The 26,114-nt window shown below is 43.4% G+C and overlaps 1 protein-coding gene across 1 annotated transcript in view; it reads right to left on the minus strand.

Annotated features, from left to right (window-relative positions):
* Positions 1-26,114, minus strand: part of LOC120514355 — a 128,062-nt gene that overhangs the window by 38,133 nt on the left and 63,815 nt on the right. Inside the window, exons 8-10 of the mRNA XM_039734672.1 lie at positions 23,737-23,837; positions 20,494-20,687; positions 12,270-12,397 (exon numbers count right to left, since the gene is read on the minus strand). Of these exons, the coding sequence (XP_039590606.1) occupies positions 12,270-12,397; positions 20,494-20,687; positions 23,737-23,837 (423 nt within the window). The remainder of the gene's footprint in view (positions 1-12,269; positions 12,398-20,493; positions 20,688-23,736; positions 23,838-26,114) is intronic.

Below are 26,114 nucleotides of genomic sequence, written 5' to 3' on the forward strand. Positions count from 1 at the left end.
TGTTTGTCGTGTTTATCTGTTAAATGTAATATCGCCGAAGGGATCAGGGGTGGTATTGTTGTTTTCATTTAGTTAATTTAATTTCATTATACTTTTTTATCATTTAAATTCCCAGCGTGTTTTTCTTTGTTGTCTCTGTAGTGTGTGTGTGTGTCGTGCCAAGGCTGGGGTTGTCCCTGGTAATCCTCGAGTAAAATAAATAAATCACCGTCACTCACGACGGTGTGAATCTTAGCGGCTTCTGACCGCTACAATTGTAAGTTGATGTTTTCATCTTCGTCACCACCAACTGTTTCAGCAGAGTCTGTTTATACGCATTTAACCAATTTGCTGTGTAACCGATTTTCGTGTTAACTCGTTTGACTTCATCGTTTCTCGGTGCTAGGATTGCCTGTGTACTCATTTCTTCTGTTGATAACCGTTCGTGATGAAATTCTTCAATAAGATTTGAACATTATAAGTCTTCTTTAATTGGGAACTTAAAGGGAGGAAAACGTAAAATTTTCTAAGAGCTGAGATCACTGGAACTGAGTCTGTCAAAAGCGTTCACACCAATGAGAGGTGAGAAGGCCGTGAGAGGGCGTGGTTTGAGAGGAGGGCGGGACATCTCATGGCCGAAGTCTCGTCTCATGGGACTTGAAAAAAATCTCTTCAAAAAGTCTCGTCTCGTCGCAGAATTTTTTTATACAATAGAAAGATAATAATAAAGGAGGGAGCGTGGTAGTGTGGCAGGAGCAGTTCATGGACACGATGTGGGCATAGGCGTGCCCACACTGAAGTGCACAAGTGCGTGATGGCCCATGTCTGTAATTGATGCCGGGGGCCGTGCCACATCCCCATTACAAATAGGAGGAGTGTGAGTGCGGAGGAGAGGAATAAAGAAAAGACAGGGATGGAGGATAAGGGAGAAGAAGGCTGGAGAAAAAGAGCCGGCTGGGAGGAGAGCCCCTCTGAGGAGTGTTTGGGCGCAGTAAGAAGTGCTTCAGAGGCTCGCCGCAGAAGTCGGAGGCTTGGTAGGTTGAAGCCCCAGCGTGAGCCCCCCGGCCGTTGGGGGACCCGAGTCTTGGTGTGGCGGGAGCCATACGGGGGGCCAGGGGTCGGAAGGCTACCAGACCAGTGTTGCAGGTAGGGTGACCACAAATTTGCAGGGCCCATTTGGGAGAAGCAGGGGAGCCTCCAGCTAAAAGAAGGCACCGGGCTTGTAAAGAGGAACTGCTTCCAGCCATTTTAATGGATTTATTTATTTGGATTATTTTAACCTCCACGTTTATTCACCCTGTTTTTATGGATTATTTGTTTCTGGAACTTTGATGCACTGCACATTATTTGGACACTGTTTGCACCGTCCCCTTTGTCCCCATCGGATTACATTACCGACGCTGTTGGGGTCTGTAATAGACAGCCAGACTGAGGACCCTTGTATATTATTTTGTGTCTGTAGCGGGGCTACATGATAATGAGTACTGTCTGGGCCGAGCGCATTTTGTTTTCATCGTCCCGTTTGCTGTGCTAGATGTGTGTATCACTAAATGTTGTCCCCGTAAGATAAAAGGGGAAGGATGATGAAGGGAGACCACAACCCAGAGACAGAGATTACTGGTTGTTTTCCACCAATTACGTCATTGACTGGCACTATTTACACCAGAGGAGCGTAAAGGAAAGAGGAGAGAGAAAGAGAACGAAGATTGTGAGAAGGAAGGAGCCATTATTTGCAGTCATTTCCACCCATCATCCCGTTTATGGTGTCATTCCATTACTTGCTTTTCTCAAGATCCGGATCAACGTTTACGGTAACCTGTGCAGAGACACACGCCGGCGAGGTCGTTTTTGTATTGTCGGGAGGAAACGAGGCAGAGAGTCGTTTTACAGCTTTGGGACTCACTTCTCACGTACATGTCACCTGCTGTTTCTTACCAGTCTGTGTTCGTGTTTATGTGCTGTGATAAAGCGTTTATTGTTTAGGGGCGAGGGAGGGTCTTTGTAAATAATATTATTGTTGAATATCTGTGCTCTTGTGTATATAATAATATATGTAAGTATTCACAGGTGTCATTGGGATTAGTGGTGCGTTGTGTGCACTAACACGTTATTAAGAATTTGTCTGTCCTCGTGTGTGTGTATATATATATATATATACTTATCACTTACAATATATCCACATTTGATTTTATTGTTATTGATTTGTTTGTATTATTGTATGTGATTTGCTTGTTATTTTGTCGTGTCGCAGGAAAAAAAGGACAATCTGTAAGGAGTACGGCTTGTTATTGTCTTGAGAGTCTTGCAAATTGGCACTAAAGTGCAACTTAATAAAACGAGCTCCTTCCCAGTCCATCTTGGCGGCGATCTCATCAGACCTTCTTCTGATGCAAGGAGCCTCGGTGTCATTTTTGATTCCTCCCTTTCTTTTCCACATAAATCACATTAAGAAACTTTCTTCCTTTCACCTCCGTCACGTTTCCCGTGATCGCTCCTTCTTCTCCTTTTCTGTCCCTGCTTGTACAGCAATTGCAGGCTAACGGCCCAGCAGAGTGCGATCTCTTTTGGCAGTAATGGGGATTCGAAGCGAGAACCTTCTGGATGCCAGTGCAGATCCTTAGCCTCAGAGCCGCTGAAAGGTGCTATATAAGTAGAAGCTCTTTAAAAGGTAGTCCAGCGCTGAGGCACTATATAACACTTTTGTTTTGTGCAACTCCTCGAGTATAACTTAGGATAGGGAGGTCTGCCCCTGTCTTCAGTAACGTCCTGCATCGATTATTGTAACTCGCTGCTGGCAGGTGGCCCTTCTAATCTTCTATCACAGCTCCAGCTTATTCAAAACTTGGCTGCAAGAGTCCTGACACGGACCAACAGCAGCAAGCACATCACAGCCATCCTACTTCTCCTTCACTGGCTCCCGTGCCTTACAGAATTGAATATAAAATTCTACTAATAACCTACAAAGCACCAAATGACATCAGTGACCTTCTCCATCACTATGTGCCTGCCTGCCCACTAAGGTCCTCTGATTCTGGCCATCTTGTTGTGCCCCCCACTAATCTACACTCCATGGGTGACAGCAGGGCCTTCAGCTGTATAGCAAGTGCGCAGACTCTGGAATGACCTCCCGAAATGAATCAGGTCAGCTGACTCCATCTTAAAACTCATCTGTTCAGGAAGACCTTTAGCTCTACTTGACTTTATGACCCTTCTCTCAGTTTACCTCCATGTCACGATGCTCAGGTAACCTGTGTGTCTGTCTGAGTGTGCGTGCGTGCTGGACCATCAATGATGTCTGTTAGGCTTTTCTCTGAATTTACTGTCTTAATCTTCTCTATTTATTTATCTGGTTTAGTACAATACTATATACTGGATACCCTGCCGTTCTCTCTTAAACTCTGTCAAGTAAAATCTGGAATAGCCTGCCAATAGGAATTCACCAGGCTGATACGGTGGAGCAGTTTAAATTTAAATTTGTGAATTTCCCCTTGGGATTAATAAAGTATCTATCTATCTATCTATCTATCTATCTATCTATCTATCTATCTATCTATCTATCTGTTATATAGTGCCTTTCTATCTATCTATCTATCTATCTATCTATCTATCTATCTATCTATCTATCTATCTATCTATCTATCATATAGTGCCTTTCACTCTATCTATCTATCTATCTATCTATCTATCTATCTATCTATCTATCTATCTATCTTTCTATCTATCTATCTATCTGTTATATAGTGCCTTTCTATCTATCTATCTATCTATCTATCTATCTATCTATCTATCTATCTATCTATCTAGTGCCTTTCATCTATCTATCTATCTATCTATCCTCTATCTATCTATCTATCTATCTATCTAGTGCCTTTCTATCTATCTATCTATCTATCTATCTATCTATCTATCTATCTATCTATCTATCTATCTATCTGTTATATAGTGCCTTTCTATCTATCTATCTATCTATCTATCTGTTATATAGTGCCTATCTATCTATCTATCTATCTATCTATCTATCTATCTATTATATAGTGCCTTTCACTCTGTCTATCTATCTATCTATCTATCTATCTATCTGTTATATAGTGCCTTTCTATCTATCTATCTATCTATCTATCTATCTATCTATCTATCTATCTATCTATTATATAGTGCCTTTCATCTATCTATCTATCTATCTAATCCTGATGCTCTGTATATTCAACCTATTATCATTACTATTCATGGTGGCTCTAAAATCCGCACTAACCCCTACTTTCTCTGCTGTTCTCTTCCCGGTTTTCTGGGGTGGTGACCTGCGCCACCACCACCACCTGATCAGAGCACCGTGATGTTCCTACGTTGATGGATTAAAGGCCAGAAGTCCACGTGACCGTCATCATCAAGTCCTTCCATGTGAACCCTGAATACCATGAGGACTGATTGAGGTCACTGATGTCAGGTAGAATGCCTAGAGGGGGCTGGGTGGTCTCGTAGCCTTGGACCCCCTGCAGATTTTGTTTTATTTCTCCAGCCATCTGGACCTTACTTTTTTCTATGTTAATTAGTGTTCCCTTATTCAAATTCTAATTTTTTTGTCTTTTTTCTCTTTTCTTCATCATGTAAAGCACTTTGAGCTGCATAATTTGTATGAAAATGTGCGACAGAAATAAATATTTTTGTTGTTGAAGTCCCTTGAGCATGGGAAAGGCACTATGTAAATACAATGTATTATTATTATTATTATTATTATTATTATTCAGGCTAGCCAAAGCAAAAGTCTTGCTAATGTAGTGGCCAGGTTGGGAACAGGGGGTCGGTCATTATCACTCTATCCTCTTTTGCCTTGTTTGGAATGGCGTGATTCACCACAGTGGGGCTCTGCACATGAAGAAAGAGTATAAAGCCTTGGCACAGCTTTGAAGCCGATGGATGGACGGATGGGAGATAACGTCATCTGATCCTGAAAATCCTTCCAATGCAGCGACAAAAATGGCCAACTCTACACATCGGGGCCCGACTCCCAAACTGGGTTCTTACCATTGACTTCCTTCGCCTGTTATGCTGTGTAAGCCGTCATTAAACAAAGCCAAGTTATTTCTCCTATGTGATTTCTTACCAGCGTATCACTACGTTGTGGTTGTCGCCTTTTTATATCATATCTATGTAGATTCGGGTTATGTAACACGCCACAATTATCAAAAGAACTCATGCCCAGGGAGCTAACGCCTCCTGCTGGACACAGGTTCAAAGGCTCCCGAAACCGGAAATGGGAGCGTGGAGCAGGACCCGCACCATCACAGCTTGGTCTTTGCTCCCTCATGGAGTTTCAATGGAGTGGTACGAACAGGCCGCATGGCCCATCTGAATATGGCGGCTGAGAGAGAATTCCTATGTTGGCCTGTTTATATTTTAGTCCAGCTTCCAAGTTGAAACCTCCCGGGCCACTGTGATATCGTAGTGTGGGCCGCAACTCCTGACTCGTCCCCCATTTCATGCTTTTACTTCTCGTTCCTGCAGCTCATAAGCAGATCAGTTAAAGCCCGTCACCTCCTGTTAACAGCCCACCTGTATTCCCCAAGGCCAGCTGGGTGGGCAGTTCCTGACATCTTTATCAGTACCAGTCGTACCACAATGATCTCTCTTGTTCACTGCTGATTCTTTGGTGTTTTCTGATGCTTATGAGTGGTTTGAGCCCAAGGAGGCAGGACCCCCTAAGTATTTAATGAAGTCCTGAAGCTCCCACTCGACCTGCGGCTTTGTGTCTATCAGGGTTTCTGATTTCTAATTAGGATTCTTGTGTCTTCTGGACTTCTTAAGGTACTGTGATTAGAGGGGATTCAGAAAATACTCAGACCCCATCACTGTCTGCATGCTTTATTAAAGAAATGGAGACATTTGCAATTTTTTTTGTCTACACTCAACAATCCATAAAGACAAAATGCAAACACTTTTAGAGAAGAAAACAAAACCTAAAATCTCATTGAGACCCTTTTCTCACATGCCTGCTTTTTGTGTTTTAATTCTCCTGGAGTTTCGGCTAAAACTTCACTGGCGTCCACTTGAATCGATTGGACGTCATTTAGAAAAACACACGTGTGTACCCGGGTATAGAAGGCCATATGAGTCACAAAGCCATGAAGTCAGGGTTGGCGCAAGTGGGTGTGCACAAGGGCACTAAGCTATGGGGGCTTCACCAAAAAATGACAGGAATAAAACCCACAATGAAAAAAATGTATTGCTTTTTCTTATGAGGTGTTTTTCACATTGTGCGCATTTTTCCTAGAGCCGCGCTATAATATGGAGCAAGAATGTTATTCCGAATCCGCCGGTTTACTGGAATCGATGCAACGACAGCACAAATGTTACTGTATGTTGGTCTTTCTGGGGTAGAAAGAAAGAAAGAAAGAAAGAAAGAAAGAAAGAAAGAAAGAAAGAAAGAAAGAAAGAAAGGAAAGGTCGGTCAAGCGCGCCGCTCAGATCCATCGAGAGCCCCTCTATTGTATTGGTGCCCTTTCTTGGTAGACTAATGGAATAATTACCAGATTTATAAAATATTCTAAGAATCTCAACTTGGATTTTCCATGACGTCTACAGAACCCTCGACCCTCTCTTACCCCTTGGGTGGCTACGTTTTAAAAGTTCCTGGAAGTTCTTGATTACCTAATTGAGGTCACGAAGTTCTCCCTCGTGACCTGCTCCATGTGCACTCAGCATGGCGTCACTCCGTCTAATGTCTTAACTTCAATGAAGCTCTCAAAAATGTAAAAAAATCTTAAAGATTACCTGAACGATTTCAGGACAGGTGAATCATTGGAGTCGATAATAAAAAGTGCAGCACAAATCGCAGAAGAACTAAACGTTGAGCCGACATCTTCATACCGTGGCTGTCCGTTTGTCAGTCCAGGATTTTAAATCACCTGTCGCTCACAAACCGTTTCACCGATTGACCTGAGTTTTGGTACACATGTACTACGTGACGTCTACTGTCCACTTTGGGGTGATGATTGACTTCCAAGTTTGTTCCTCTTTTTATTTTTATTTTATCTTATTGTAGAATTAACTCTCGGCAGCAGCCAGCAGGGCGGTCATACAGCACAAGTGTACGGGCGTCGTGCTCATCCCTACCACCTTCGCCATCACTTCCCCTTCCTCTTCATATCTTAAATCATTCTTGAGGCAGATTGAAGACTTAAGTGAAAAATTGAAGAAAACTTACTAAGTAATCTCAACACAAACACCAACTTAATCAGTTTTAACATGAAAAGAAGCAGACATGCAGTGGTGTGAAAAACTATTTGCCCCCTTCCTGATTTCTTATTCTTTTGCATGTTTGTCACACAAAATGTTTCTGATCATCAAACACATTTAACCACAAAAATTTGAAAGTCTCATAAAAAGGATAATAAAGATCGCATTAGCACAAACAAACAGAAATTATTACTCAGTGAAATCAGAACAGAGATTGAACGTATTGTTTGGATTTAAACTTGAAGTCAGAGACTTGTAGATCGTCTAAGTTGTGTTGCCATCAGGGAAAAGTAGCGTTTCATCCCAATGAAGAGGCGTATCCGCGAGAAGTAAAAGATTGGTTGTTTGATGAAAGTGAAATCCTGCGAGAGAAATCGTTTCTCATTTGTGTGAATGTTATCGTCAGACACATTTCTTGTAGAGAGAAAGCAACGATATTCACTCTCGGCAGTTATACGTTACGTTGTCACGATGAAAGTTCAAACACGGAATCAAAATTCAATGTGATAGACGAAAAGATAAAAGTGAAAAGAGATCGAATATGTGAACATCGGTGATAGGACAGAAGTGCGCCATGCGAGATGAAGATCACACGGCACTGCATCAAGCCAGCAGCTGATCGAGCAAAGAGGAGGTCAAAATAAACTGTTATTTGTTTCCCATTGTATCACTGAGGGGCTGTCGGGGGAGCACCTGCATCTCCTTGGGGTGTCTCAGCCCCCCTCTTCACACCGCGAGTGGCAGAGACATGAAGTGGCTGGCACATAGCGCAGGCTTGGGGGTTGGCGGGCGAAGTACATTTAAAGTTAAATTGCAAATAAGTTTGTTGTTGAATCTGAAATAAAGTGAATATGTGGGGCATATATTAGGGAGCAGGTTGAGGAGACCCTGGAGAGGTGAAGATATGAGAGGAGATGAATGAAGGTCAGTAGGACCACCAGGACAGAGTACATGTGTGTGAATGAGAGGAAGATCAGTGGAATGGCGAGGATGAGGGAGTAGAGTTGGTGAAGGTGGATGAGTTTAAATATCTGAGATCAACAGTACAGAGTAATGGGGAGTGTGGAAGAGAAGTGAGAAGTGGTGAGAGAGGACATGCAGGTGATGAGTGTGACAGAATGAGATGACGAGCACAGAAAGGTATGGAAGAAGATGAACTGCTGTGGCGACCCTTAATGGGAGCAGCCGAAAGAACAAGAAGAACTAAGAGTCAGAAGTGTCCTGAATTAATAAGAAGTGTGTGTTAATGACCAGCGGTGAGTTCGTTTGCTTTTGACTTATTTTATTTGTTTCTTATACCTTAACATGAAAAGTTGTATAAAGTGTACTGTTTAGAGTTTATATGTTGGGAATGTGCCTTAGTGTTATTTACATGCAGCGATATTCTTTCAGTAATAGTTTATGTTATTACGTCAATGTACTTTACTATACGTTTGTTGATACTGTTTACTGATAAACTTTATTGATTTGGATTTCAAACTGCCAATAACTTAGCGCTAAATCTGAGTAATGCTGACATCTAGTGGACGTTTGTGTCATTTACCAATGAGATTAGTACAGGGGTTTGTTGTACCGTGTTAGCCATTGTGAATCTAGTGAGAAGTCAAGCAAAATGCCCCCTTTTATTGGCCAACTAAAAAGATTACAATATGCCAGCTTTCGAGGCAACTCGAGACCCTTCTTCGGGCAAGATGTAAGTTTTATAAGTTTTATGCATTCTTTTTTTGCAGACCACACACACACACACACACCGTAAATGTACCGACGTTTAACATTAAAAATGCTCCTGTACCCGACCCTTTTAGTCTAAATTTGATTGCAGACCTCTACTGCGATTCCCCTTGTAAAATCAGTCCACTCATCCGCTAATGACCGTCGCTGCCCATCGCGGCTCAAGCGGTATTCGGGGTCTCTGATTTACAGCTCCGCACTTTCTCACGCTGTCCGGATGCCCCCTACCAGATCCCTTTGATTTTTTTTATTAATTACCTTTTTATTTTTTCACCCGATCTCCTTCTTTCGTTACTCTTGCTTTTCTCCTTTTCTTTGTATTTCAGTCCTCAAAGACGCTCTCTCAGCACCTCAACACCTCCTCTTCTGTCACCCCTTTCAAAATGACGCCCTGAGCCTGCAGCAGCAGCCCGGAGAAATGCCAACTTGTGCTCTCGGGTCCTGAAACGAAACTGAAAACTTGGCACCAGTTTTGGGAAAACGAAACTTTTTTCCTCGACCCCACCCCCCAAATCCCCGCCGCCTGTTCATCAAAACCATCCCGCTATTTGTCATAACCTGACGGACTGCAATGAACGGCGCGACCTGAGCGACTGAAATCCAGAGCGTGCTCTTCAGGGAGGCGTGGTTATGAAAATCAGAAAACAGGGCGCTCGCATGCCTGGCGGTGGGCGGGGTTTATCCGTGATTTTTTTGATTGTCAGCACCGACAGTTCAGACTGACCTCCCGGGAGTCGCACCTTCGCAGTGGTCAACCGCCACGAGTCCCGCCCGCGTTTTATCGTCGTATTCCCGCACGATGTGAGATCAGACGGAGTAGGGGACGCCTGAGGTTGTGCTGCAGAGGGTCAAACGTCCATTTTATACTAACAGGGGCCGATATGTGAAGGCCAATTATCAAGAAAGAAGAAGTGCTGGGTGGCGCAGCGACAGCACTTTAGCTTTGCAACATGGAGACCAGGGGTTACTTTCGGGGACCTCCGTGCGCGGAGTTTGCATGTTCTCGCCGTGCCTGTGTGTGAATTGGAGATGTTAATTGACCACAATGTGTATTCCCCCTGTGATGGAGAGGAGCCCCTTCCAGGGATTATTACTGCCTTACATTTGATCGGCTCCATCTTCCGCAGGACCCTGCTCAGGACGAGCATGTTTGAAAAATGGATGGGGCGGGGATTACTGATGATGATGGGGAAACGTATGAGATGGCAAGTAATGTGACACACAAAACAGCACTCCTCACCCTGATGCCCAGTGCCTTGTCACAAATATTCCCATTTTGTTTTTTATCCTTTATTGGCGTTACATTCAATTTACTGAATACGCACGTAAAGAAAACGGGTATCCTTTATGGCAGCAAGGATGACGATATACTTTGAGTGAAAGTCTCAGTGGTTACGATCGATGACAAGTGACAGCAGGTATCTGCTTTGGGCATTATGATTGGTGAGGGGCAGAAGAAGCGGTACATGTGTCAGTGACTGGGATTGTGTGTACGAGTTAGGAATGCAGAATGGAGAAGCGCTCAGCCTTTATCTTCTTATGCATTAATACATTTCTATTAAAGCGTTTATTCTTCTGTGCTAAAGTTTGGGCGACTTCTTATTTACTGATGTATCCCACAATACACTCACAAGGCTCGGACGCTGCTGGTAAAGTCAGAGGCTTTTATTGAAAGTGTGGGTCCAGTTGTGCTCACCCAGCAGCTCGTTTGTATTTGTCAGTGTGGTGTTCTGAACGCTCGCCACTGGGTGGCGACAGAGGACAGCAAATGTGCTGGCGAGCAGCCGAGAGACGTGGAGCTGAGAGACGTCTGTTGTCGTTGGATTCAAATCGTGACCCTATTTAAGACCCCCGAATCATTTCTTCTCACCATCAGCCTACTTAACAAATTGGTGACAAGTCACTTATCTGTTTTGCTGGACTGACATGGCTGGTGTAGCAACTCCTTTTTAGTGATGGCCGTCGTGACTCACTTTACTCGTACTGTTAATAAGATTCACGGTTCAGATGTCCAGGGATTGGGGTCCCCTCTGATTGCATTGTAAATATATAATTTAATATTTTATACATTAGTATATGATCTCATAATAAATTATATATTGATCCTGCTGCCACTGTAACAAAAATTAAAGTTGAGAAAACTTAAAAAAATAAAGCAACCAGCTGCACAGCTTTTTTTAAGTTAATTCAACTTTGGGGTAATTTAGTCGCATAAACTCAGTTTTGTAAGTTATATAATTGAAATTTTAAGTTCGTTAAACTCGTCTGCAGTTATCAAAGGTACTTTTAATTTTAAATCAAAGCTACTTACATCCTGTAGTTCAGCATACCTGACATTTTAAGTGTTGGTATTGTATGAGTGTCAATTTATTGGACAAATTAAACTTTATGTATAGAAATTGCTTTTAACTTAATAATTCCTATCAGTTCAAATTCAATGCCCATTAGTTGAGTACACTTGAAAATACAATGCAGCTGGTGACTTAATTTTTCCATTTTTAAAAAAGTCAACATACATTTCTGCATTTCTAACAGCTCTTTAAGTAAAACTGCATATTCCATTGGCTCGTTTCAGTACACAAAGCATAAAAACAAAGACGAAACGTCAGAGAATCCAATGTGAGTGAGAACCGTGTGACTCGTCCTCAGGTAATGACTCCCGGAGAGCCAGACTGCCCTGTGACGTCATTAAGAGATGTTAATGGAGGGGTCTGCCACTGGCGGTCTCGAACTTGAAAGATTCAGCGAGGGTCACGTGACCAGTGCCGTCAATGAGCCGCACAAAGCATTTGCTTCTCCACCACTTCAGGGCCGCTGACTGATGTCGTTGTTCTGCTAGTGGCTCACGATGAGCTGCACGATGAAGGGGGTTTCCCTGTCCTGCTCTTGTAACTGCACATATTTCACCGCTCTGAAACACAACACCCCCAACACCCACCATTGCATTTGCTGTTAGATGGTTGTCGATGAACTTGAAAGGGCAAAAGTGGGCTGGGGGACCATAAAGGTGGAGGAACGCTAATAAAAAGTGTATGTTAAAATAAAGTTTGGATCTTCTTCTTCTTTCATCTGCTCCCATTTAGGGGTCGCCATTGCGGATCGTCCGTCTCCATCTCGCTCTGTGTTTGTCATCATCTCCTGCCTTCACGTCCCCCTTCACCACATCCATAACCCTCCTCTTTGGCCTTCCTCCTGTCCCTCTTGCCTGGTGGTCCCGTCCTCAATATTCTTTACCGATGTACCCCTCATCTCTCCTCTGCACGTCCCCAAGCCATCTCAGTCTCACTTTGTCCCCAAGCTGTCACACCTGTGCGTCCCTCTGATACCCTCATTCCTAATCTTCTCCACCCTCTTCACTCTGAGTGAAAGTCGCAGCGTCTTCATCTCCGCCACCTCCAGCTCTTCCTCCTGTCTTTCTGTTGCGTCTCCAAACTCTACAACATGGCTGGTCTCACTGTCGTTTAATTTTATCATTATTTTTTAATTGCCATATAGAATTTCTTCTATTAGCAGTTTGTCATTTTTCGCTTACCCCAACTTACCGTCCAGTGAGTTTTAGGGGGCAGAGCGCAGGGTCAGCTATTTTTACAGCGAGACCCCCTGGAGCAGTCGCAGGTTTAAGGGCCCAACGGAGTGGCAGTCCTCCTGGATTTAAACTGGCGACCTTCGAGTTACCAGCCCGGACCCTTTAGATCAGGGGTGTCCAACTCCAGTCCTGGTGGGCCGCAGTGGCTGCAGATTTTCATTCTAACCCTCAGTAAGTCAGTTTTTTGCTGCCAGTTCACTTGTGTTGCCTTTGTTTTTAATGGATGAGACTCGGACCCCTCAGTTGTTTCATTTTCCTTAATGAGCAGCTAAACCGTAATGAGACACGAAATGAGCCACCACCTGACCAGCTCACCTGAAAATTAAGAAAGGTGAAGGTCTTGGTCATGTGGGTCTGCTCAGGTCACCAAAACATCTTGACGGTGGTCTTAGAAAAAACAGAAAGTCAACAGGCTGCTGTGGTGGAACGAGAGCAACGACAAGCCCTGATGATCAATGACGGCTTTCATGAACTGCAAGAATCGGTTTCTCATTAAGGAACTGGCTGGAGTTTGATGTTCCAGTTTAGCTGCTCATCTGTCGGCTCGTTTCACGTCTCATTTCTGTTTAATGAAGAAACGAATCAAATCAGAGGACTGAATCTTTAAAAACAGGAGGCTATGAAAATGAAGGGAGAAGGAGTTCATTATTTGAAAAGGGAAAGGGTCAGAATGAAAACCTGCGGCCCACCAGAGTCGGACACCCCGCTTTAGATCATCTGTCACAAATCACTCCTGCCACTCTTCTCCGCCCACTCCACCCTGCCTTCATCTTTTTCTCTGCCACACTCTCTCCATCGCTTTGGACTGTTGAACCCAAGTATTTCAATTCGTCTCCCTTCACCACCTCGACTCCTTGCAGTCACACTTTTCCACCATTTTGTACTCCGTGTCACTCCTTCTGACTCTCATTCTTCTTCTCTCCACCTCTCCAGGTTCGTCTCAGCCTGCTGTCTCCTGTCACCGCAGGTCACAATGTCACCGGTGGACATCACAGCAGCCCACGGAGAGCCCTGTGTGAGCTCACCTGTCTGTCACCTTTACAAACAGGTCAGGGCTCAGCGCCGGTCCTCGATGTGCTGCCACTGTCACCCTGAGCCGGGCTGTCACTCCTACCGCACACCTCACCGCAGTCACACTTTCTCAAAGCTGATATCAAATAATTTCACTGCACAACAATTTTTTTGAAACATCTCGCTTCCTGAAAAGATTTTGCTGATTGTGATGGTACCTACTGGATTTGCACAAATCTACTTTTGGTTTTACGGCATCACATAGGAACTCTGAGAAACAGACATTTCTATGTTTACTGACAATAACGTATTCAGTCCCGTTTATGTTTCGCATAAATTACTAAATTCAACAGAATAAACTCAAAGTTATTGTCTGCTTTTTAATTTTTTTTCCATTTTTCATTTTTATTACTATTTAATTTAATATATATATATATATTTTTGTATCAGTATACTGCTGCTGGATTATGTGAATTTCCCCTTGGGATTAATAAAGTATCTATCTATCTATCTATCTATCTATCTATTATATAGTGCCTTTCACATCTATCTATCTATCATATAGTGCCTTTCATATCTATCTATCTATCTATCTATCTATTATATAGTGCCTTTCATATCTATCTATCTATCTATCTATCTATCTATCTATCTATCTATCTATCTATTATATAGTGCCTTTCACGTCTATCTATCTATCTATCTATCTATCTATCTATCTATCTATCTATCTATCTATTATATAGTGCCTTTCACATCTATCTATCTATCTATCTATCTATCTATCTATCTATCTATCTATCTATCTATCTATTATATAGTCCCCTTCACTCTATCTATCTATCTATCTAAAAGTGTTTTGCTCCTGATTTTCTTTTGTATTCAATGTCTGGTGCATCACGCTGCGGTGTCCAACAGTAGTCAGCAAGCATTGACAGAGTCCAGTTGCCCTGGTATCGTCTCTCCATCGTCGCAATGTCCCGGTGAAAACCTTCGCCGTGTTCATCACTGACAGCACCGAGATTTGCAGGGAAGAAGTCCAAGTGTGAGTGGAGGACATGAGTCTTGAGTGACATGTGGCACATCATTGTCTTGTATGCTTTGAGAAGTTTGTCTACCAGCTCAATGTAGTTTGGGGCTCTGGAATTGCCCAGGAAATTGTCAACAACGTCTTTGGAGGCTTTCCAGGCCCAACTAACAGATCTTCAAACCGCTTGTCACTCATAACATGTCTGATCTGGGGGCCAACAAAAATGTCCTCTTTGATCTTGGCGTCAGTTATTCTTGGGAACATCTGTCTTAAATAAATTCTTCATGAGTCCCAGTTTTATGTGAAGAGGAGGCAAAAATATCTTTCCCGGGCTGACAAGCAATTCATGTGCCACATTTTTCTGTCCTAGAACTAACTTTTTACGGAGTGGCCAGCTCTGTCAAGAATAGTGTGACTCTTTGGCACGATTGTCCCATTCACAGATGACACAACAGTACTTTGTATAGCTGAGCTGCAGTCCTAGTAACAGAGCAACGACTTGAAGATCTCCACAGATATTCCAGTTGTACCTGCTATACTGGACGTGCTTCAGCAACAGCTCCATATCCTCATACGTTTCTTTCATGTGTGCTGCATAGCCAGCAGGTAATGAAGGATAAACGTTGCCATTGTGTAGCAGAACAGCTTTCAGGCTTAACATTGATGAACCAATGAAGAGACGCCACTCTCCAAAGTTGTGATCACAACCCAAGGCTGAGAACAATCCTTCAATGTCACAAAAGACACAGAGACTGCTGACTTGTGCAAACAATGTGGTTACATCATGATGTTGGCCTTGAAACACAGAAATGTTCATACCTGGTGACAGCAAACACCATTCCTGCAGTCTCGAACCCAGCAGCTCGGCTTTTGCTTTTGACAGACCCAACTCTCTGACCAAATCGATCAGTTCGGATTGTGTTATCAGATGTGGATCGCCTGATGAGCACGGTTTAAAATCCGGGTCAATGTCACTGACAGTTCTTCATTTGGTTCATCTAAGGTCCAATCCTCTGGTGGTTTTGGAATTGGAAGACTGTCGTCATGTGGCACGGGTCTCATTGCTGGAGGCAGATTAGGATATTCAATTGACTTGTTGTTTTTGGTAGAGAAACCAGAGACAGTAGTCAAACAGAAGTAACAGTCTGTCACACGCTCTGTCTGTTCTCTCCGTCATCATCGGAACAGCAAATGGCATCGTTTTTTGAGTGCCTCTAAGCCCGGCTCTCAGACTGACAGCACATGTCGCACAGTAAATGTGAGGTGTCCACTCCTCGTCTTGACCACCAGCCGAAATACAGACGATAAGCTCTCTTCACAAGAGCAGTCATCTAACATCTCTGAGGCGCGAGTGTACAGATATGGCAGAATGTATCGCGGCTGTCACGACATTGACGAGACATATCGTCATGACGACACCAAAATGTCTATAGCATCAAGCTTACTTACTGTTCTATTGCTACAGATACTATACTTTACTATACTGATACTCTGCATACACACTGACTATCTATAGAAACCAAATGAGCAGGATTGGTGTATGCAAGCCACCTTTATAGTATGCTGAGACAGCGTCAAGCTCGTTCAGACCGGCCAGGCAAGCCCAGGGTGTCAACTTCCACAGAACAGCTTCCAGCCTGGCCTGATTCCATTCCTGGACATGCCCAGGCCGCACAAACCATTGTTGATAAGTCACTAATGGGAGTGAAAATGTTTGGATACAAATAGAAGAAAAAATCTGAAACGGGACGTGACGGGTAAATTTAGATGTGATATTCATGATCAGCACCCAAAAACCTATAAGAAACACCCAACAGTGTTCAAGAAGCAAAAACTTTGTTATGCAGCATTCTGAAATTAGAATATTATTTTTATTTTGCACGACCACTTTGTTAAATGTATAAAGGGACATAAACGTATTAGTCTGATATTATTTCTGTATATTTTGTTCAAAGCCATTCCTGCAACAAATTGAACATTTGCCTTTATGTTAACATTTATTTGCTTAACAGACACTTTTATCCAAAGGGACTTACAAAGAAGGTCAACACAACTGAGTAACATCCATCTGGTGGACTGTCTTGAACAAGTGTGACAGGACAAGGGGACACAAGGTGGTCACCACAATACAATGCAATTCATTTTTGTATAGCCTAAAATAAAAGACCCTGCTTCTTGACAGCCCCCCAGCCTTGACTCTCTAAGAAGAAAAGGAAAAACTCCCAAAAAACCCCAGTAGGAAAAAAAAAAAATGGAAGAAACCTCCGGAAAGGCAGTTCAAAGAGAGACCCCTTTACCAGGTAGACTGGGCGCACAGTGGGTGTCAAAAAGAAAAAGGGGGTCAATACAACACAATACACAGAACAGAACAAAACAAATCCTCAATACAGTATACAAATAAAAATTTTAGAAGTACTTGGCAGAATTTAACAGTAGATGACATCCCATAATATGATTTGGATATTAGAGTCCTGGAGACCTCGGCCATCAAGCTGCCTCTCCCCCTATTGGCCATTCCACAGCTGAGTCAGTGCTGGGCCAGCCAATCCAATTAAAGAACCCCTCTACCCCACGATTCCAGCGATCCTCCATCAGGGATGACTTTACCATAGGAAGGCACAACAACATGGCAGGTGGGCAGTGGCACCGAGTGGCACATTTGAGTACCGAAGTGAGTACAAGTGAGGAGCAACAGAGTTGACAAAACCAAAAATGATCAGTTAACAAGATGATAGCCACGGAGCAAAATGCATTCATTACCAGTGTGATGGATATTTGCCCCTAGCTCAGCGAGGTCTTCAAACACTCCTTCAAGTCAGTAGTTCTGATGAAAGGTCCGTCGATTGTTTCGCTGCATGGCAAACTTTATTTAATTACATGTTGTCGAGACAGTCAGCCCAAGCTCAAGATGCTTTACAAATCAGTATTCAGGCGCACAATATTCATATAATGATGAACGTCTGTGTTAGAGCAATGAGAAACGCTGAGGAAAACAAAGCAAGGAAACCATCCGCCGGCTAGAAGTGGTAGTCAGGAAATGAACAACAAAACTGCTGACGGAAATGAAGTAAACATGAGGAAGTGTGAGGGATGTGAAGGAAGCAGACAAGAGGGGGCGCCGTTTACACCAAAAACACTCCCAGTAACACCAATGATGTGGTGTGGAGATGAGCTTCATGGCTCCTCATGGCTCCTGACTGAGTCCGTGTCCAGAAGGAGATGGTACATCCCCACCATGGCTCCTCATCCTCCAGGGTCTCCTACAGACTGGTTTGACTGGTGTTCCTCTACTGGCCTGCTACGAGTGGATGTGGGTAGCAGTTTTGGTAGATACTGGTGTAAAGTATTGGTACATACAGTGACATGAAAAAGTAAGGACACCCCATGAAGGGTTTTTCCATTTTGTGGACATATCAAGATTTGAACTTCATTTAAACAGAATCTTTAGATAAAGGAGATGTACTGTAGAAGCAAACAATAAATGAAAATCTGACTTTGGGATTATTTATCCATTGAAGAATAAACTGACCTGCCACTTTTGTCCTTTAAGTCCCTCCCTTAAGGCTCTGCTAGCTGTATTGTCCCCTGAAGTCAACGTTTCCTATAAGCATTGTGATGGAAGGCCGGCAGCTCATCCCGGCTGACACATCCAGGCCGCTAGATGGCATCTCCCCTGCAGCAATAGAGGTGCCCCGGATTCCTGCAGGGCGTCATGGGAGATGGAGTTTGGATTCATAGCCCTGCTGGGTGCCGCCGTGTGACGCGGCAAGGAGACGAGGGGATTTTTATTTCACAAATAGTACTCTCAAGTCACGGGGACGTAAGAACAGAAGTACTTCCGGGATGAAGAAAAATACAAGTCTTCATCTGACCCGGAAGTGCTATTGAATCACACGGACAGAAAGACAGGAGTCAAGGACTATTTAGAGGACTGGTGAAGACCCAGCAAGCTGAGCTGGAGTTGGGAGGTAGAGTGACAGAGCTTCTGGGAGGAGAGGAGGAAAAAATTATATTATTATATTATTATTATTATTATATTATTGATTATTGATTGTGCTTTGAAGACACAATTTATTAAGAAGGAAAGAAATTAAAATATTTCTGGTGCTTTTACTTGGTGTCTTGGAAATTTGTCTGTGGGGTTTGAGGAGCGACAGTGCCCTCTAGTGTCACAGCGTCTAAGAGCCTCCCACTCCTCCAAGCAGAATCCTTTCAGTTGCGTGGTGCCTGAGGGGTGTCTTACGTGCGCAGCCCGCTTTTCCTACACAACACTACCTTTACTGACAGATTTGGATTAAATGAAGATCACATCTATCTTACAGACAGACCTCAGTATGTGCGTCTCGGGAACTGCAGGTCTGACATTGTGGTCAGCAGCACAGGAGCACCGCAGGGGACTGGACTTTCTCCGGTCCTGTACAGCCAACATACATCGGACTTCCAAAACAACTCGGAGTCCTGCCACGTGCAAACGTTCACTGACGACTGGGCTGCATCAGGAGTGGGCAAGAGGAAGAGTATAGGAACCTAATCAAGGACTTTGTTAAATGGTGCGACTCAAACCACCTACACCTGAACACCAGTAAAACCAAGGAGCTGGTGGTGGATTTTAGGAGGACCTGGCCCCTCATGGACCCCGTGATCATCAGAGGTGACTGTGCAGAGGGTGCAGACCTATAAATATCTGGGAGTGCAGCTGGATGATAAACTGGACTGGACTGCCAATACTGATGATCTGTGCAAGAGAGGACAGAGACGACTATACTTCATTAGAAGGGTGGCTTCCTTCAACATCTGTAATAAGACAGCATAAAGAAGAGGGACACCTCATGCCTGGACAAACTGGTGAGGAAGGCAGGCTCTATTGTAGGCACGGAGCTGGACAGTTTGACATCCGTGGCAGAGCGATGGGCGCTGAGCAGGCACCTGTCAATCATGGAGAATCCACTGCATCATCTGAACAGGATCATCTCCAGACAGAGGAGCAGCTTCAGCGACAGACTGCTGTCACCGTCCTGCTCCACTGACAGACTGAGGAGACCCCACACTATGAGACTCGGGGGGTAAACGTTAACATTGTACAAAGTTATTGTCTGTTATACCTGCATTGTTATCACTCATTAATTTAATATTGTTCTTTATCAGTATGCTGCTGCTGGAGTATGGGAATTTCACCTTGGGATTAATAAAGTATCTACAGTATCTATATTACAGTATTTATGTGCAGAGAAGGAGGAGTGTAAAGGGGGAGTAGTGGTGGTTGTCTGATATATACCTTTTTGTTTTATCCTGAATATTGGACTTGTTTGTCTTTTGACTGTGTATATTGTTAATATTTTTCTTTTTATGGTCATAATAAGGTCATTTTAATAATTAATTATCTATCTATCTACAGTATCTATCTATCTATTATATAGTGCCTTTCTATCTATCTATCTATCTATCTATCTATCTATCTATCTATCTATCTATCATATAGTGCCTTTCACTCTATCTATCTATTATATAGTGCCTTTCTATCTATCTATCTAGCTATCTCTCTATCTATCTATCTATCTATCTATCTCTCTATCTATTATATAGTGCCTTTCTATCTATCTATGTATCTATCTATTATATAGTGCCTTTCACTCTATCTATCTATCTATCTATCTATCTACTTCCTGACATGTGCCCACTGTTGTCAATCAAGGGTAAGACAAGAGACAAGATGAAATGTCAAGGTGCTAACCGGGCCACCCTGTTTGTTAAAAATAATAAGTTTCTCAAATTAACAAGCACACAATGGCGTGGCAGGAAAACAAAAGCAAAAGGTATCCATTGTGACTGGAGTTCATGTTAGTTCACACCGTTTTAGAAACATAAAATGAATGACAAAGTAAGAGTAAAAGGAAACTGCTGGACTACCACTGACTAAAAACACTAAGAGCTGCTCTCCTGGGTGAGGCCTCTCTGCGTCATTTCATCTAAGCAGGCGTCAGCAGCTCTTAGCATCTGCTGGAGGGCCGTCAGGATCAAAATGTCCATATTGAGGTTGAGCTCAAAATCTACAGCGTAGTTCTTAACCAGGGAGATGGCAGAGAGGGGAACTCCCAACACCTGTGCCAGCTGAGTTACCTGGGAATAAAAAACAGAAATGAGGGTGAGCTGATAGGGGGTGACATGAAGGAGAGGGCTGGAGACAAACCCAGATGAGCCTTGAGCTTAGAGTGACGGATACATCTCAGATGGTGGCCTAACCCACAGGTCCATTCATTTTTATATTACAGTGTTCATACTGGCCTAACGTAAAAGACATACCTAAAAATGGCTGATGATGATCCCACTGCTGACACTCTGAGAGCGCAGGTCAGTTAAGTGACCGATAAGGGCATGATATGCCAACACTGAATGTACAAGCAAGATTTTGTCATTGGATAAATGACAACAAGCCAAATTTGATAATAAATAAATATGTAGTTGGCCTTAATTTTTATCTACATGGATGAGAAGAGAAGCCATTTGAATCGTGAAATGAAAGAGCGTGTTTTTGAGAGAGTGTTTCTGCTTTGTTTATTGTGATTTTCTTTGATAGAGTATTCATTATTTTGCTACTCCGTGTCTTGTTAATTAAGTTTCTACGTAGTGTTTGTTGTTTTCTGTCCAGTCTCTTTCATTTGGGACTCGAGGAGGCGGGGTCATCTAATGATACAGCTGAAGGACTGGCCAATCACAGCGAGTATTTAAGGAGAAGCTGACCTTCCCACTTTACCTTCAGCTTTGCGTCTTTGCTTGGATTTCTGTTTTTTGTCATTTTTCATTTTGGATTGGATCTTCTGGCTCCTGTTTGGAGGGACAGCTTTCAGAATTACGATTTATTTAGATTTTGTTCACTTGAGGTTTTTGCCTCTTTTGTTCCTCCATTACCTTTTGTGCACTTTTTGAATTATACAGTCATTGCCAAAAGTTTGTAGAATGACCCGTGTTGGTTTTCACAAAGTTTGCTGCTTCAGTGCTTTTAGATCTTTCTGTCAGATGTTTCTCTGGTGTACTGAAGTAGAATTACAGAAGTTTCAAAGGCTTTTATTAACAATGACACGAAGAGTCCATAGTTGCAGTGCTGGCTCTTCTTTCTTTTTCAAGACCTCTGCAATTCACCCTGGCAGGCTGCCAATCAACTTCTGGACCAAATCTTGACTGATGGCAGCAGGCCATTCTTGCAGAATCAGAATTGGTGGGTTTTTGTTTGTCCACCCACCTCTTGAGGACTGACCACAAGTTCTCAATGGGATTAAAGATCTGGGGAGATTCCTGGCCATGGACCCCAAATTTTGTTCCCCGAGCCACTTAATTCTCACTTTTGCCTTATGGCCTGGTGCTCCATCATGCTGGAAAAGGCATTGTTGGACACCAAAGTGTTCTTGGATGGTCTTGTGGGATGTTTTGGTCCCATTGTTTATTCATGGTTGTGTTCTTAGGCCAAATTGTGAGTGAGCCCTGCACTGCCTTGGCTGACATGAATGGTTTCAGGATGCTTTACTGTTGGCATGACACAGGACTGATGGTAGTGCCACTCACCTTTTCTTTTTTCTGGATGCCCCAAACAATCAGAAAGGGGGTTCATCAGAGAAAATGACTTCACCCAGCAGTCCTCAGCAGTCCAATCTCAGAATATCAGTCTGTTCCTGATGATTTTCTTGGCTTCTTTGCTGTCCTTCTTGACACCCACCAGGCCATCCTCCAAAAGTCTTCGCCTCACTCACACCTACCTGCTGCCATTCCTGAGCCAGCTCTGCACTGGCAGTGCCCCCCTGATCCCGGGCCATGAATAAAGAATGAAACCAAAACATCCTCTGAAAGCAACTTCTCCCAATCATCCATCCAAGAACAGTTTGCTGACCAACAATACCAATGATGGAGCACCAGGCCATAAGATAAAAGTGAGAACTAAGTGGCTCAGGGAATATAATTTGGGGTCCATGGCCAGGAAACTCCCCAGACAGGTGGGTGGACAAACACAAACCCACCAATTCTGACAAACTCCAAGCATTGATTATACAAGAATGGGCAGCTGCCATCAGTCAGGGTTTAGCCCAGAAGTTGATGGACAGCCTGCCAGGGTGAACTGCAGAGAGGGGTCTTGAAAAAGAAAGGAGGGCCAACACTACAAATATGGACACTTTGCATGAACTTCATGTCATTGCCAATAAAAGCCTTTAAACTTATGAACTGCTTGTAATTCTACTTCAGTAGGCCAGAGAAATATCTGACAAAAAGATCTAAAGTCAATGAAGCAGCAAACTTTGTGAAAATGAATACTCCTTAATGTCATTCTCAAACCTTTTGGCCACGACTGTACAGAGAGAATAAAAAGGAGGCCTACCCTGCTTTTTAAGTTTGTCTACGTCAATTTACTCCTAAATCTTTATAATGATCTGTTTGTACGCATCATTGATTTGGGACTCAAAATATATTTTATTTTCACAAAAACAAAATCACATTTTGTGCACCTTTAGGCTAAACAAAATAGTAAAAAACTGGTGTGCCATGTCTCAGGGAGCCCATCTTCAAATTTTGCATTTCTCAGGTCACACAGACCAAACGACACACAGTAGGTAGAATTGTGAACGTTTTTGGTGACATCACAGAGAGAAGCAGGGCCGCCAACTCTTCTCTCGGCTGAACGACCCAATTGATGCCCTTTCACCCTTATTCAGCACTCATGACTCTGGAAAATGGCCGCTAGTGACTGACGTGATATCAGGACAAGAGATGTCCTTTCTACCAATGATACTGCTGGGCTCCTTTGGGATGCTCGAATGACAGCAGAGACTTTATAACACATGAATAGAAAAGTGCTGAGTAAATACCAAAAGCTAAAAGAGACCCCATTTCGAGTGCCACCAGCCCAGGTATCTGGTCAGTTTTGGATCTGGCATCACCCTCCTGACTGGGCAGGGTCACCTACTCCATCACAGCTCAGGTGGAACTGCAGTTAAGGAGACAAGTGTGAAAGTTCAGAGGTCACTAGCAGGGTGGCGACTCAGAGAAAGAGGAAACCTGATGGTATGATTCAGAATTTCTGAAGGTTCAGATACCACTGCATTACTGTCCTTACTATAATAACGTCATTGTCACTTGATCAAGGCTCATGAATAGCTACACTCTCTCTGTCACTTTGACTCACCTTCTCATAAATGTAGCGGCTTTGGTACACTTTGGTCAGATCGTTTGCAACTTCTGTGCAGGCGTCGTCTATCTTAGTGATCATCACAAACTGAGGAATCCCTACGGGATAAGAGATGAGAGTCCATGTGAAATTCTGAGAGGCACATCCCTTATGATAGATTGAAGAAGACATTAAATGGGAGGACAAGGTGCAAGCCAGAATAAACTTGTGAAAATGCCTTCAACAGGAAATCTCGTATCGAGGAAGGGCGTTAATCATCAGTAACTTAGTGGCCTCCATGTTCTGGCACAGGCTAAGGTGTGCCAATCCTCCACATTTCATTTTTAAGACTCTTCAGAAAACCATGTTAGATTTTTTTGGGGTTGGGATACACTGGGTGAGGCACAGTATCTTGTATTTGCCGGTAGATGAAGGTGGTGCAAGGTCTCACTGACCTTTATGAGCAGGCTGGAGGCTTTCAGACTCTGATATGGCCCAGAGCATCTGCAATGGAGGGAGCTGGCATTTACTTTATTTTGCATGGTAGCAAATTAATTTTGACAAACAGCTTTTCTTGATACACTTTGCCAAACTAATTAGGTGAGGTTTACCAGATTTCTACTGAACAGCATCACAGACCTGGCATATTAAACTTAAGAGGATAAAACAAACACTTGACAGCACTTTTTGGCTCATGGAGGAGCCTCTTGTTATAAATAGTGTGCTGGAGTCTCCTTCATTATTTTCTGAACATTTTGTATCAGTCCTTGTTAATAATCAGGCTTTAAAAATAAGACAGCTGAGATTATGAGGTCCTGCCTGACACACGCCTGCCCAACTTGCTGCAGTTTTAGGCATCAGGTCAGAAGGCCTGTTTGAGTTAGCTGAAGGCAGTGCTCTGCGGACAAGATGGGGGTCCTTTTAGAGATGAATGGCCCTCAAACACAAGGGGATAAAATTGATGAGCCACAGCATGAAGTTATGGGAAAGAGTAGTGGAAGCTCAGTTAAGAAGTGAGGTGATGAGTAGTAAGCAGTAGGATGGGTTCATGCCAGGAAAGAGCACCACAGATGAGATGTTTGCTCTGAGGATGTTGATGGAGAAGTTTAGAGAAGAACAGAAGGAGTTGGATTGTGTCTTTGTGGACCTGGAGAAAGCAAATGACAGGGTGACTGAGAGGAGCTGAGGTATTGAATGAGGAAGTCGGGAGTGGCAGAGAAGTACGTAAGAGTTGTATAGGATATGAACGAGGGAAGAGTGACCATGGTGAGGTCTGCGGTAGGAGTGACGGAGGTGGGATTACATCAGGGATCGGCTCTGAGTCCTTTCTTATTGGCAATGGTGATGGACAGGCTGACAGATGAGATTAGACAGGAGTCCCCGTGGACTGTGATGTTTGATGATGACATTGTGATCTGTAGCGATAGTAGGGAGCAGGTTGAGGAGACCCTGGACAGGTGGACATCTGTTCTAGAGAGAAGAGGAATGAACGTCAGTAGGACCACCACAACAGAATACATGTGTGTGAATGAGAGGGAGGTCAGTGGAATGGTGAGGATGAGGGGAGTAGAGTTGGCAAAGGTGGAGGAGTTTAAATACTTGGGATCAACAGTACAGAGTAATAGGGATTGTGGAAGAGAGGTGAACAAGGGAGTGCAGGCAGGTGGAGTGGGTGGAGAAGAGTGTCAGGAGTGACTTGTGACAGGCGGGTATCAGCGAGAGTGACAGTGAAGGTCTACAGGATGGTAGTGAGACCAGCTGTGTTATATGGGCAGGAGACTGTGGCACAGGAGACAGAGCTGGAGGTGGCAGAGTTAAAGAATCTAAGATTTGCATTGCGTGTGACGAGGATGGACAGGATTAGAAAGGAGGACATTAGAGGGTCAGCTCAGGTGGGACAGTTGGGAGACACTCAGACAGGCAAGATTGTGCTGGTTTGGACCTGTGCAGAGGAGAGATGCTGGGTATACTGGGAGGAAGATGCTAAGGATAGAGCTGCCAGGGAAGAGAAAAGAGGAAGGCCTCACAGAAGGTTTATGGATGTGGTGAGAGAGGACATGCAGGTGATGGGTGTGACAGAACAAGATGACGAAAACAAAAAGATATGGAAGAAGATGATCTGCTATGGCGACCCCTAATGGGAGCAGCTGAAAGAAGAAGAAGAATTTTTAAATAAATTTGTAAAAATTTCTAAAGGCTCACTTTCAATTTCTCATTCTGGGGCACTCAGTGATGTTTCATGAAGGAAAAATGAATCAAAACAATTTTAGCACAAGGCTGCAACACAACAAGATGTTGTTTGTGCGACAGATTTGTTTTCCTTAAACTGAAAATCCTCCATTCACAGATTTGACGTTACTTTTATTTCTTGTCTGGTGCAGCAGACAGGAGCAGGC

This window comes from Polypterus senegalus, chromosome 14 (assembly GCF_016835505.1).
Source record: "Polypterus senegalus isolate Bchr_013 chromosome 14, ASM1683550v1, whole genome shotgun sequence".
Lineage (NCBI taxonomy): Eukaryota > Metazoa > Chordata > Cladistia > Polypteriformes > Polypteridae > Polypterus > Polypterus senegalus.